The sequence below is a fragment of the Perca flavescens genome, chromosome 7 (genome assembly GCF_004354835.1).
Source record: "Perca flavescens isolate YP-PL-M2 chromosome 7, PFLA_1.0, whole genome shotgun sequence".
Classification (NCBI taxonomy): Eukaryota; Metazoa; Chordata; class Actinopteri; order Perciformes; family Percidae; genus Perca; species Perca flavescens.
In genome coordinates, this window is record NC_041337.1 from 8,102,945 (window position 1) to 8,117,768 (window position 14,824).

The 14,824-nt window shown below is 40.3% G+C and overlaps 1 protein-coding gene and 1 long non-coding RNA gene across 2 annotated transcripts; both read left to right on the forward strand.

Annotated features, from left to right (window-relative positions):
- The first annotated feature begins 872 nt into the window (after positions 1-872).
- On the forward strand, positions 873-6,131 carry LOC114559074 (uncharacterized). The gene is made up of 3 exons (XR_003693009.1): positions 873-1,071; positions 1,468-1,525; positions 5,118-6,131. It is a non-coding gene; the product is annotated as an uncharacterized LOC114559074 (long non-coding RNA).
- A 1,392-nt stretch (positions 6,132-7,523) lies between these two features.
- On the forward strand, positions 7,524-14,233 carry hsd17b10 (hydroxysteroid (17-beta) dehydrogenase 10). The gene is made up of 6 exons (XM_028583495.1): positions 7,524-7,609; positions 10,782-10,946; positions 11,492-11,656; positions 12,183-12,311; positions 12,697-12,805; positions 13,680-14,233. Exons 1-6 carry the CDS (start codon positions 7,586-7,588, stop codon positions 13,868-13,870), a joined length of 783 nt encoding a protein of 260 aa, XP_028439296.1. The 5' UTR covers positions 7,524-7,585; the 3' UTR covers positions 13,871-14,233.
- Positions 14,234-14,824: the final 591 nt, after the last annotated feature.

The following is a 14,824-nucleotide window of genomic DNA, read 5'->3' on the forward strand; positions in this document are numbered from 1 at the left end:
AAAAGAAAGAACAATACTTAATTTGAAGTAAATGTCCCCACCTGTATTCAAATGACTTGCTCTGTCTGGCTGGAGGTCAGTGTGCACTTAAGTCTCGTTCTGTGCGGGCTCCACATATGCGTGAATCTCGCGTTATTTAGGCACACCATCAACAACCCTATGGAACCACCACACACCCCCGCTTGACTGGTAGGTAAAGATGACTGGTGGATGGGCTTATACGCGGAGCCGCTTGGGCTTATTGAAGGCTTGACGTAAACTTCGCTGCTGCTTTGCTTTGGCTCCCAAACAGACGACGAGTTTTAGGGAGAAGTACGCCTTCACATAGCGATGAGGGGAAAACTCTGAATTAATGTCAAGTGTTTTAAATGGTTCACAGTTTTAGAAGCATTTGATGCCAAATGGCGACATCTGCTGGCCGAACTGTCTGTGGTGCATTCGTATGGATGCATCGGAGTCCACGATAAAAATGTTACAAGTGGTTTAACTGCTTTTATTGTGGTTATTTTGTTCAATAAAGCTCGGGTTATAAAACAGATTCAAACAGCTCTGATACTGAGGCTGGTTGGAAATCTGTGCCGGAGTAGTAAAATACAAAAACAAATAAAATAAATTAAAGGTAGGCTACATAAACTAAATAATAAAACAATAAAATTAGATATGATTAGATATGGGCTTCCATGTCCATTAAATGTCTTACTACAGTCAAGCTCTTATATATTAATATACAATCACCTTTTAGCAGTTCGTTTGCAGATTTTCATTTCATACATTTCAGGGATTTTACAACAATATTAAGAGCGAGCACGGCGCGCGACACCTCTCTGGTACGAGCGTGACGTAGCGAGGCCTCGAGTCGTTTGGGGCGGTCACGTGACTTTTGGCGTGGTGAAGCGAGGCATCGAAACATCTCGCAGCGGTACGTCTGCTACGAAAGGTCGACACCGTGGACGGGTAACGTCCGCTTCGAGATTAACATCACTAACCGTTACAGACAAACCTCCCCCCGACAGCCGCGGGCCTGTGAGGACGTGCGGGGCCCTGCGGATTCGGCAGCAGGAAGACTGAGAGGTCGAGAACCGCCAATTCCAGCTAGCTTGTTACTACCACTGTTAGCTAGCTGGCTGGCTAGCTGTCTTCCAAGGCTGGTGCTGCAGTTAAAAGCTAAAGCAACTACCTTTCAACACGCTAGTTTTCGTTTTTTCTATTTTAATAAATGTCGTCGTAATGCCAACAAGAGCCTATTAGCTTCGCGGCTAATGGAGCTTGGAGGGCTGAGGTGATACGGGTGATACCCAGGTTAGCCTGTTAGCCTCACCTGATTATAGGATACAAGCTACCAGCAGAACATGTTAGCGGTCGCTCATTTATTGCTGTTTCATATGCGTTGGTGGTGAGGCCAGTTCGTCAAGTCGTGCTCCTTTTTTCTTTCTTTTTTTTTATAGCATGTTTCGTTTTGTTCCCCAGGTACTTTTCTGGCAATGGAGGACCCCCCTCCCCTCAAGGACAGGACGCTTCTTGAGAAGTAGGCTACATCTTTTTCGGAGGATTGGTCACCTCTTCTGTTCTCTCACATCTCATTCTTTCACTCGTGTGTCCTTGTCAGATGTGTTTCTTAGCTGTTTGAAATGCATTGCTGACGCTGGTCCTTTTTATAGCATTAGCTAGGTTCTCCTCTGGCAGTGGAGACCACCGTTGTCAAATGGGAAATGTTGTACCAGAGGCTTAAAATGATCGTAATATTAAACGCGTGGCACAACCAAAAGAACGAATAGGTGTAAATGTATACTTTTTTACAAAACACGTATTTGACACGCCTACAATTTTTTTTCTCAATAAAATGCATTGAAGAGGCTGTGTCCACATCAATCTGAAAATATCTGTAGAATTAAAGTACAAGACGGCACGCACATTCTGCATGAAAACAGGCCATAAGCTAAGGTTACTGGTGCATTCAAAATAACTGGACTTGAACGCAGCTTACTTTTTTTTTTTTTTTTTTTTTTTTTTTTTTTTTTTGTGAGAAAGTTCAAGCCCCACCTCTGAGTCACTGTGTGTGGCTGCGGCAGGAGAGAGAGACAGCCATGCTCGCACGCAGACTCCAACCCCTTAACCCAAGATGTTTAATGATTTGGACTTCCGGAGAAGAAGGGGAGCTGTGGGATGAGGTAGTAGTTTGTATAGTTTTAGGATCACACCAGATCTGGGAGATAACTATACAGCCTACTGTCTTTCTCACGGCAACCCAAACCATCACCTACTTGACGGAGGCTGCCCCGCCTATCCACATCTTGTGTTCAGTTGCCACCGTGACTGAAGCCTCTCTGTTGCCATTGGTGACCAACGGTGCTCCAAAGATGACATCACAAGCTAGATTCATTTCGCCGGTTATATTCTGTTGTATTGCTGTCCTGGGTGTGTCCCTGGTTGTTGAGAAATTGGACAGCGGCCAGGAGACAACGCCTCTCCCATGAATCCAGTCTTTCTGTTACTTCAGCTTCAGTTCCTCAGCCATTGAAGGAGAATCCCTCCTGCCGCAAACAGTGACACCATATGCACTGAGAATATATTGCTCTGTAAAATTGCAGCTCAATTGTACATGTTTAAAATTAAGATTTGAACTTTCAGTAGGATGGAACAAATTAAGGTCTGCACTCCCACAAATCCACAGGACTGTTCCATCAATTTAATTGATGGTGTCTTAATCACAACAGAAGTTGTCTCAGGACACTGTACAAATAGAGTAGGTCTAGACCACACTATAATTTACAAAGACCCTTCCTTTAACAGGCATAAACTTTGGACAGAACCTGGCTCTGGTCTCATTACGTCTTTTACCGTGTGCCAGGGCAGACGTGTCTGTAGCTGTGCTGTGGTGAGGTAGTAAGTTGTGTTGTTGTGAGGGGTGGGATATTGCGACCCCTATTTTGGAGATACAACTATACAACTTACTGCCTTCCACAATGTGGCGGCAAAATGCACTGTGTCCCATCTTTGCAGCGTGCGCAGGCCTTACAGTCTAGGGTGCAGACGTGTACATCCTTTCCCTTTTTTGACCGCCCTCATTGCATGTTCTGATTAAGATGGTTAGATTCTCTCTAGAAAGTGCATTACATGATTAGTGTTTTGTATTTTTATTTGTATTTGTTTTATATACAGTGGCTTGCATAAGTTTACACACCCATGCTGAAGTTGACTAAAAAGAGGAGTAAAAAAATATATTTTGGAAATTGATCTTAATGCCTTAATTAAAAAAAAAAAAAAGGAAAAATCCAACCTTTGACACCAATTTTCTTTGTGAGTGAATAATGTATTGTAAATAAATGTTCTTTCTTAAAATACAGGGGGTATAAGTATACACACCCCTATGTTAAATTCCCATAGAGGCAGGCAGATTTTTATTATTAAAGGCCAGTTATGTCATGGATCCAGGATACTATGCATCCTGATAAAGTTCCCTTGGCCTTTGGAATTAAAATAGCCCCCCATCATCACATACCCTTCACCATACCTAGAGATTGGCATGGGGTACTTTCCATAAAATCATCTCTCAATGCAAATCAAACCAGCTATTAGGCTAACTGAACTCAAACCATGCCTTTTTTTTTTTAAAGGCGTGTGACGTTCTCGCGATAGTACGCCGCGTTCTCGCGATAACACGCAACGTGGCGAGGCCACGTGGTGGGTATGTTTAGATCAGCTGTATACTGCGTAGGCATACACGTGGATAGCTGAAAATGCGTACAATAACACGACATTTTGCTTTGTGAAAGTGGCGTGTATATTTACGCAAAGTCATGATGCCATGTTGGGTGAAGGGTATGTGATGATGGGGGGCTATTTTAATTCCAAAGGCCAAGGGAACTTTATCAGGATGCATAGTATCCTGGGTCCATGACATAACTGGCTTTTAAAAATAAAAATTTGCCTGCCTCTATGGGAATTTAACATAGAGGTGTGTATAATTATGCCCCCTGTATTTTAAGGAAGAACATTTTATTTATTTACGATACAATTGATGTCCTTAAAGGCTGGATTTTAATAAAAAAAAATTATCAGATCAATTTCCAAAAGATGTTCTTTTTTCTTTTTAGTCAACTTTAGCATGGGTGTGTAAACCTATGCAAGCCACTGTGTGTGTGTGTGTGTGTGTGTGTGTGTGTGTATATATATATATATATATATTTTTTTTTTATTGGCACTGAAATGATTTTTCAATTGACCGATTGCTACTGTTTTGATAATTGCGTAACTGTTTTAAGTCAGTTTTCAGCATATATGTACTTGTTCCATCCTCTTAGTATTGTAGTTTTTGCTGCTCAGTCCACCACTGAATTAGGACTGCTACTAACCAGATGAATCTGCGGATAATTTTCTTGATTAGCTCGGCCTATGAAACTAACAACCTAAACCCCAAACATATTCAGTTTAAAGTGGTATAATAAAGGTAAAAGCAGCAAAATCCTCACATTGGAAAAAGCTGCAACCAGAGAATGAATGGAGAGTTACTGCTTTAAAATGACTGAAACCATTTATGAAATATCAATTTCTGTCAATCTACTAATCTTTGCAGCTTTAAACTAAATATCTTTGGCTTTTGGACTGTTGCTGATTCATTTCATTGTAATCCATTCTAGTCACATACTCTTAAATTGACGGTAGAAAGATCAGATGATTTAATATTTTATACGCTGTATTTTTGCATTAACTTTAAATTAAATGAGATATCTTTAATAACTGTTGTTTATGTGCTTTGCTATATGTCATGTTGGGATATTTGTTTTTGTGATTTTTAGCCAGTGTCAAATGAAGGATTAATGACTGCAATTATGAAATAGGTTGGGTATAATATACATACTCTAGTATTATTTTGAGGTACTTATACTTAACTTGAGTATTTCCATTTTATGCTACTTTAACTGTCTACTCCACTACATTTCACTACTTTTGGTACTTTAAGTATATTTTAATGCTAATACTTTTGTACTTTTACTGGTAATTGAATGCATGACTTAACTGGTTACAAAGTATTTCTTCGGTATTTGTACTTTTACTTGAATACAAGATCTAAGTACTTTCACCACTAATTAAAGTCGTTGTTATGCCTTTCTTGTTAGGTTAAAACCATGTACAGTGGACATACTATCTCCTGATGCATCAGTTGGTCGCCTGAGTTGACCTCGTGCAGCTGCAGAGCTGCTGTGATTGGACAACATCCCTCATTCATGCTGTAAATCAGCCCGCAGGGGGGCGTTTCCCTGAAACGCGCACTGATTGGTCAACTCAGACCAAAGTGGGCGGGACGTTTGTGCTCCTCCACTCCGCATCATCCAAAGAGGAGTCAAAATGAAAGCGCTCTCCCACTCTGTATTTTCGAATATCGAAAGTTTATTTTATTTAACTGAGGTCGTTAGTTAAACTTATTCCTCACCCCAGATGAGGAGAAATGTTATTCCCTAAAAGTCTCAAACAGTCTAGATATAGGTGTATTTACTTTTCTCTTACTGTCTTTATTGTGACAATCAGGCTATATGCACCAAAGTACATCTGATTCTTAGAATATCCAGATTAGGATTTATTAAATCATGCAGGACTAAACAGCACATTATTTAAAACAGGAAGACGTGACTTTAGCACACAGGAAAACTGTAGATCAGGGTTTTTTAAAGTCTGAGACTGTGGGCCTACCCTCAGACAAATCTTGGAGCAAGAAGCGCTCTCTACCTGCTTAGTTTCACTCAGTTCCTTAATGCCTATGGGATCATGAATGGTCTAATTATTTAAAACCATATGCTCAGCAATTGATCCTAATAGCCTACTGCTGTTTGACATAACTTCAGACTATACCAAATACATGAAAAAGGTCTGTATAAGGCATGTATTAGTTTCTGACTCTGGGGAAGTCACAAACTACTATATATCTGAAGCAAATCACATATATGTGATCTTCTTTTGATAATATTTTTCCACTTCCATTCGCTGAGCCTCCACTGAAACGGTTAGGGGTAAACATAAATATTAGACATGTACAGATATAAGTTTGTATATAAAAAAAAAGTGTGTATACACATACTGTACCTACACATATAAACTAACAGCTTGATGGGGATTGTAAACATGAATGCAAAAGTGCAAATAGTGCTGGAATAAATAAAGAATTATAAATATAACAGGTTGCATTTGTATTTGATATATCTTATATAATACCAGTCAAAAGTTAGGACACCTTTTCATCCAATGGTTTTTGTATACTGTACTGTATGAACGTAGTCTAAGGTGAGTCCTGTCTTCCTATCCTGATTGACTGACCTTTATGTCTTAAAGTAATGAGGGACTGTCATTTCTCTTTACTCAGTTGGGAGGTTGTTGCCATAAAATGGATTACTACAGGAGTGGAACAGGGCTATTTACTGGACACCAACACAACTGATGGTCTCTAAAGCAAGGGGTCTTCAACGTATTTTAGGCCAAGGACCCTTAAACTGAAAGATTGACCGAGTAGGGACCCCACTGCATATATTGTATACAATTGAGTTGCATTTTAAACTGGGCAGAATGGATGGAAAGAAATGGATATTATTTATGCATCATGTTCTAATGTTAAACATACATCTGGAAGGCACAGTTACTCCTAAAGCGTAACTGAATGGCTACCATAGGCACCTATAGTAAGCTTATCTTGTGTTAATACTTTTTTACAAATAGGCCAATTTATCTTTGCTATTAATATATATTCATATTAATGTATATTTTCACAGACTTATTTTAATTTTTGAAATAAGAAACTTTCAAAAATATATATTTTTGCCATTAAAATTAAATTTTGTTTAACCCCTGTGTTGTCTTTGGGTCAGATTTGACCCATTTTCCTAAATATCTATATCAGAAATATGGGTTACTTTTTAACTTCCTAATTTCAATGAACCAAAAATAATGATTCCATACAACGCGCTTCGCAAGTACAAAAAAAGATAGGATCTCTACTTTCATTGAATTTGCGGTGTTTTGTTAAATTTTGTTTGCATTTGAAAAAGAAATTGAAACGTTTCGAAAACAGTCTATGATCCCAACTGAACGTTGACATGTACCAGTCTGTGATTATTCTTCCTTTAGCCTAATATTAGTCTAAATAGTTCATAATTTCAGCTTTTTTTTAAACTCAAGAATTAGGTATAATGTCCTATAAATGAAGTTTATTGACCATGAATTCCAAAAATAACTGTAATAACTTATTACTAGTTTTACAACTATAATGTGAAACTAGTAATAAGTTGGTGTTAGTGGTGTTTATGGTTTATAGGCTACATGTAAGTGAAAATAAGTGTAAAACGGCAACAACAAAAAGCAGGGTTAACACTTTTTTTGTTGCATATTACATAATAATTACAATAATATAATATAAATAACATAATATCTAAATATAGTAAGTCTTCATTTTATTTTATAGTTTTAATGTATTTTATCGTTTAATGTTTTTTTAAATTATTTTAATAAGTCTTAAACTCCCTACCAGTTGGTGGCGGTAATGCACCGTTACGTTGCCAATAGATAAAAGCTCATTAAGAAGAAGACAAGCCAGACCAACATGGCGAACATTCGGTGTGTCAAGGTGAGGAAAGAAAACACTGCATGACTTATAAGCTCTGAGATAATGTGATGCGTTTAACTTTTAACACGCTTTGTGTTGTGATTTATATGCGTGTATTCCCCCCTCCCTGTTAGCTAGTTTTCCTCGGTAGCTCAGAGGAAAAGTTCCATTTTGTAGCTAACATGTTGGAGATCGATGAGTCCAGCCAGCAGCGCCCTCAGCAGTGTGTTTGCTTAACCTCTGCCTTCACTGACATTTGAGTCAGGAGTTTAAATATTTTAAAGGGTTAGTCCACCTAAAGCACCAACCTCACGTAGTTCGTCACTTGGGTGGAGTGCTACCTGGCCTTACAGATCGTTCTGGCTTTATTTGCCCTGGTTCTGACATATCCCCGACGGTGGGAAGTAAATAGACCTTTTTTTACAGTCAGATAGGGTGACCATATTTTGATTTCCAAAATAGAGGACACTCGGCCTGGCCTCGAGACAAATCCAGACAGTGGTGATTCTCAGAGGTTAATGAACATGCTTTATTATGCCTCAATTGTGCAAAAATAACTTCTGTAATAAAATAAAATCTGTAACAACATGTAACAAAATAATAGCTATCTTTTTAAAATAAATAAATAATATGAAATAATGTTCTAAATATGACCTCTTCTGTGTTAGAAAATCCAGCTTCAACAAAATATCTCTTAATACCTTTTCAATGTAATAACATAAATAATAAAGACACTGAAACATATGTGCCAGCTTTGCACACGGTGCACTCCGCCTCCCACTTGTCCGGTCCCGACCGGGACGGTACGTGGGACATTTTTTTTGCAGTTCAACTGTGAAGCTGCACTAGTCTTGTTTTATGGTTGTAAGTGAACCGATGTTTATACTTGTGCGCTAGTGTGTGCGTCGAGACGGTGTGTGTGTGGGGGGAGTGGGTGATATAGAGCGGGGGAGAAGTTAGAGTGACAGCGAGCGAGTCATAGTGAGAGAAGCAAAGTGTCTCCCCTGTGTTTTCTGACCACGGTGGGAAATCTTTAGCAGGAAACGCTTCGGCATTTTGTGTGTAATGCTGCTCCGCTGTCTGCCCTGGTCCCTGTGTATGTGCGCGTCGCAGAGCCGCTCACAAGGCAATTACGTCACACAACAAAGTAGCCTACCGTAGCATTGTGTTGAGCAAAGTGCCAGTCAATTTAAGTACACGCTTAATGGTCCCATGAAAAACAGTGAAAACCGGACATTTTAATGAATTTATAACCCCCCACCCCCCACCCCCCGGACGCCCCGGACAGTAGGTAAAAAGTGGACATGTCCGTTTGGTCACCCTACAGTCAGACATATTGACATGTCATAGTAGGAAAAGCACAGGTGTATTCAAAACCATTAATGATGGCTGCAGTCCACTTGGGAGAGGCCCTGGTACTGGGCATGCCGACTTACTGAAATAGCTTACTGGGACACTTGGTGCAATTGAGCCATGTTAAGGTTATCAATTTCAGCTGTGCTTTTCCTACTATGGCAAGTCAAAAATGTCCATAACGTATTAGTCAAGTAACGGGAATGCTGCCCATGCTTGAACACTTTTTGGCTAATATTCTATATGTCACACACACATAAACAACAATGTGTACAACGCTGTACAGATACCATGATTAACAGTGAGAAATAGAAATACATAAATAGGCAATGTAAAGTAATTTTTTTTTGTAATCAAAACAATACACAAATGATTGTAATGATGCTACAGGTTATGTTTATTAAATAAAGCCCAAAATATGTTGGCGACCAGAAATCGCTAGTATCAGCTACACGTTAGGTAGCCGCTAGCTAACGCTAGCTAGAAGGGTTTGTCGTGACTTTGTCTGGAACGCTACGTCGTGAGTCGTGACTTGAAGTCGTAACTTGCGGGCTAAAAATTGTGTCTGGAACACAGCATAACATAAAATGACATGTTTCAAAAACTCAAAATAATTCAGTAAAAGCTCCTAATTGTAACTATGATTGTAAAGTTATGCTGCGTTCCAGACACAATTTTTAGCCCGCAAGTTACGACTTCAAGTCATGACTCATGACTTGGTAGCATTCCAGGCAAAGTCACGACAAACCCTTTAGGCTACCTAACGTTGACGTTAGCTAGCGCTAGCTGATACCAGACGCTTTTGTAAAAATAACGATTGTGTCATAACCAAGTGACTTACTGTCGCACAGTAGAGGAATTACCGTATAGTACAGGAGAAGCTTGCAGGCAGTTTCGACTTAAATTAGCTGTTTAGGTTTAATTACTAATGTTAACTAGCATGTTAGTTAGCAATAATTAGCCTGTGCTTATGTTATCTCCTTACATATACCTACACTCTCCGTCTCTGTAAGATTGGGAATGATTGAGATTTCTCTTGGCACAGCTACCAGAAGACTTACAACTTTCAGACACGTTGCTCACGTCACATTTACGTTGTCTCTGTCAGTTGGAGGCTGCGCAGTAAAGCAAGAGATCACCGGAAAAGTGCTTCTAATATCCTTCACTGGTCTCCGTCCAGAGCAACGGGGTCTATTGGTCCATTATATACTGTCTATGGCTGATACTAGCGATTTCTAGTCGGCGACATATTTTGGGCTTCATTTAATAAACATAACTTGTAGTAGTACACAATTGTATTTGTATTAGTTATGTCTATTCATTTCTATTTTTTCTATTTCTATCACCGCCAACCTGAGCATCCGTCGCCCAAGCCTTCTTGGTGTTTTCTCAAAGTCACTTTTGTATGCTATTTAAACATTTAAATGTGCATGGGAAAGTTCACACGTATATTTAGATGTGTATAGAAATTGCATCAGAGTGGATGTGTCCGGATATGGCCAATAACCGCAAACGCTGTCCGAACATGGTCACACTTACGTTACTCTGCTTATTCAAATTTACGTTACTTGTACTTTACTTGAGTATTATTTCTTTATGCCATTTCATACTTCTTCTCCACTACAATTTAGAGGTAAATACTTATAGCAATAGCTCACGACAGGCTGTGATACACAAGTTTCCCAGCTGTCCAACTCCCAGATGCTGAAGTGATGCCTCTACGTAGCTCAGTGACCAGTTTTTCCCCTGTGATTGAACTTGTTTACATTTTTCTATTTCCCCTTTCCTGTACTCCCCTCCCTCCTCTTGTCTGTGTGTGTCTGTGTGTGTCTGTGTATAGGGTATGGTTGGCCTCGTGACGGGCGGTGCGTCCGGTCTGGGCCGGGCCACTGTGGAGCGGCTGGTCCAGAACGGAGCGTCTGCGGTGATCCTGGACCTGCCCTCGTCTGATGGACCGGCTCTGGCAGCCAGTCTGGGGGACCGCTGTGCCTTCGCTCCTGCAGACGTGAGTTCAAAACTCACCAGACATGATATCATTGCCATCATTGTTGTATGGCCCAATAAAGGGTCATTTTGGTATTTTTTTTTTTCAAACTGGACCCTATTTTCCCATGCATTGGTGTCTAACTAACTAATATGAACAGAAAATTGGTCCGTCACTTCATGGATGCAGAATCGTCCAGGTCCGCATCGCGATGCATCGATGCAGTGAATAATTTCAGTGGAAAGACGAACCGACCAACCAAAGGTCTATCTCCGTAGGGAGAAGGTGTACTAATTGCCGTGGTTATAATTGTAAGATAAAAACCATAAAATACAATTGACGGCTGTAACTGCAGCTTTTAATACACTCTCACATCCAGCAGATGGCGCCCACCCATCATCCAACACTCCCACACTACAGAATGTGGTACATGTTGACACAAGTTCAAGCTCCAAATTATTTATACCGGACCTTTTTCCAATTCTTGAATACAAAATGAACGAAAAATGTGCATTTCCACATGTATGTTTTGGTGATATTTGGGTCGTGGCCTTGTCATTTCTTAGGTGACGTCGGAGGCAGACGTGCAGTCAGCAGTGTCCCTGGCCAGAGAGAAGTTTGGGAAGCTGGACCTGGCGGTTAACTGTGCCGGCATCGCCGTCGCTGTTAAAACGTACAACTTTAAGAAGGACCTCCCTCACAGCCTGGAGGACTTCCAGCGTGTCATCAATGTAAGATGTACTAAAAAAACACATGCATTAGTAGAAAAACAAATACCAGTGGGTGGGAAGTAACTAAGTACAAATTCAAGGTACTTATACTTTACTTGAGGATTTGCATTTAATGCAATTTTATACTTCTACTCCACTACATCCCAGAGGTTTATATTGTCCTTTTTTTAATGTCTGACAGCAGTAGTCAATTTTTTGAGATTACGGTTTCTCATCCCCTTCCTGTCCAGTGAAAACCACGTATCTCCAGATGTGTTGATGTTGAAGGGTTGTGATAAACTGAAGGATGAAGAGTTCATAAAGAGCACGACCTCAAACATCTACAGCAGTAAAATACAACATACACATGAATGCAGCTGGAATATGAATCCAGAAACATCCAATAGAAGAGAGGGAACACTTCACTTTGATACTTTTGAATTTCATTTTGCTGATAATACTTGGAAGTAAAAAAAAGTTATTTTGAATGCAGTATTCATATAGAGTATTGTGTTAGTTACTTTTCCTTTTGTGCGTTTTCCTGCAGGTGAACATAGCAGGAACCTTTAATGTGATCCGCCTGGCTGTGGGTGCGATGGGGAAGAACGAGCCTGACGCTGATGGACACCGAGGCTGCATCATCAACACGGCCAGCGTGGCTGCCTTTGATGGGCAGGTCATTTGAAACACACACGCAAACATAAAAAATAAATAAATAAATAACTAATTTGTTGCGCCGTTTATTCGATTTTCCAATTTTAATTTATAGTATCAAATCATAACAAGAGTTATCTCAAGACACTTTACAGATGGAGTAGGTCTAGACCACACTCTATAATTTACAAAGACCCATCAATTCCAGTAATTCCCCCAAGAGCAAGCAGTGGCGAGGAAAAACTCCCTTTTTAGGGAGAAACCTCGGACAGACTCGGGCTTTTTGGTGGGCGGGCGTCTGCCGGTGCCGGTTGGGGGTGTGATGAACAGTAGCAATAATAGTCACAACAAATATAAGGCTTTATCAACTTATTCTTTTCTTTTTTGCTCTCCCTTTTTCCCCCCAGGTTGGCCAAGCAGCATATTCGGCTTCTAAAGGTGGCATCGTTGGAATGACCCTCCCCATCGCACGAGACCTGGCACCCATGGGCATCCGAGTCATCACCATAGCACCCGGTCAGTGTACTCTACATACTTAAAGAGTGTAAACATTACACAACGTTGTCATTAGTGCTGTCAGTTAAACGTGCTATTAACAGCGTTAACACAAACACATTTTAACGGCGTACATTTTGTGTGCGATTAATTGCGAGTTAACTATGACATTAATGCGATTAATCGCAAATTCAATATTTAGTTTGACAGCACTAGTTTTCATACTTCAGGTTTTTGTACGGATTAAACCAACAAGATGTAAAGTGTGAATTTGTGAGCTTCAGAGAAGCCGGTAGGCAGATTTATTTTATTTTTTTTTTACCTTTTGACAGAGCCGGGGCTAGTTGTTTCTCACTGTTTTTAGTCTTTATGCTAAGCTAAGCGGCTGCTGAAGAGCTTCATATTTACCGTACAGACATGAGAGTGGTCGCGATCTTCTCGCCTAAATTCTCGGGCCCAAACTCGAATATGGGTTTCCCAAAATGTAACTAACCCTTTTTTTAAAAACAAGGTATGAATATTTACTTTCACTTTTAAAAAGAGCTCAGTGATTTTCCTGAAACAGCTGGGGCACTGTACTTTTTTAAGAAATGTTATTCCAACAGGAGGAAATGGTGCATTCGTTGGGAACTGTTTTCAGCTGTAAAGTAATCCACATTCGGTGCGCTAGTGAACAGCACACTGTATGTGGGATTAAGTCAAAAATAAACTCCGCTGTGTGTTCATGGTAGGGCTGGGCAACATATCAGTGCATATTTTCACTTTTCACGTGTTTTCTTTTCCAACAATTGTGGCCTTCTATCCCTGTTTCCCATGTTCAATCATATGATCGGAGTTATCTTAAGAATGGAAAGAGACATTTCCTTGGTGGCTAAATCTCCCCCTCCCCCTCCAGGTCTGTTCTCCACTCCCCTACTGGCTGGTCTCCCAGAGAAGGTGCGCTCCTTCCTTGCCCGCCAGGTGCCCTTCCCTTCGCGCCTGGGAGACCCTGCTGAGTTTGCCCACCTGGTGACCGCGCTGGCTGAGAACCCCATGATTAATGGAGAGGTGATCAGACTGGACGGAGCCATTCGCATGCAACCCTGAGATGGACAGCCGGTGTCTGTCTGTCTGTCTGTCTGTCTGTCTGTCTGTCTGTCTGTCTGTCTGTCTGCGGGGCCACAAAAACAAGGCATTGATCACCACCTTCCTCAAATTAAGAACACTTTTATGTCTGAGTATGCGTGTGCCTGGCTACCTGGTGTAGTTTTGTTGTAGAAAGCTGCATACGGTAAACATAAACTGTGATGGATCAGAAACACCATTTATCAAGTTTGTGTGAGAGAAAGTGTGTAAAAAATGTCTGTACATCATTCAGAGCATTGCAGTACTTTATGAACTCCACCTTGGTTGTTTTGTAAACTAATCCAGATTATAATAAACCTCCGATGGGTTTGATGATCTATTTCAGAAAGTGTAGAAATGTTATTGGCATACAGGGTCTTTCAAATCCTCCTGATCGCACAACTAATGTGACATTTTTGTATTTTAAAAAGGTCATAAACTGTTGTGTATGCACAGCTGAGGGTAAGAAAGGCTAAGATGTTGTGTGTAGGACTGTGACGATAACCGCATCACCGCAATACCAGAGGTGACGTGCCACTACTGCGGTGATTTTTTTTTTTTTTACTTTTTGCTCGTGGAAGTTACAGGAGTTAACGGATATCGTGTGATATGAAATATAATCAAAGCAATAATCATTGTGTAGTCCTCCTCATCGACTGTCTTCTATCCTACATTCAAGAGTTTATGGAGAGAATTTATTTTTTAAAGCAACACCAACACCTTTTGTACCTTCAAATAATGTCTCCAAAATGATTTCAGTGGTTCATCAACTCGTAACAGGGTGAACGGCACTCCTGTGTTCACTTTGCGGCCCTCTGTCGGTTATAACCGCACTATGCAAGTTTGCCAGATCAGGTAGCGGATCTGTAGTTCGAATGAGAACGGTAAAGGACAATTCCGCTTCCAACCTTCTTTTTTTTTTTTTTTTTTTTTTTT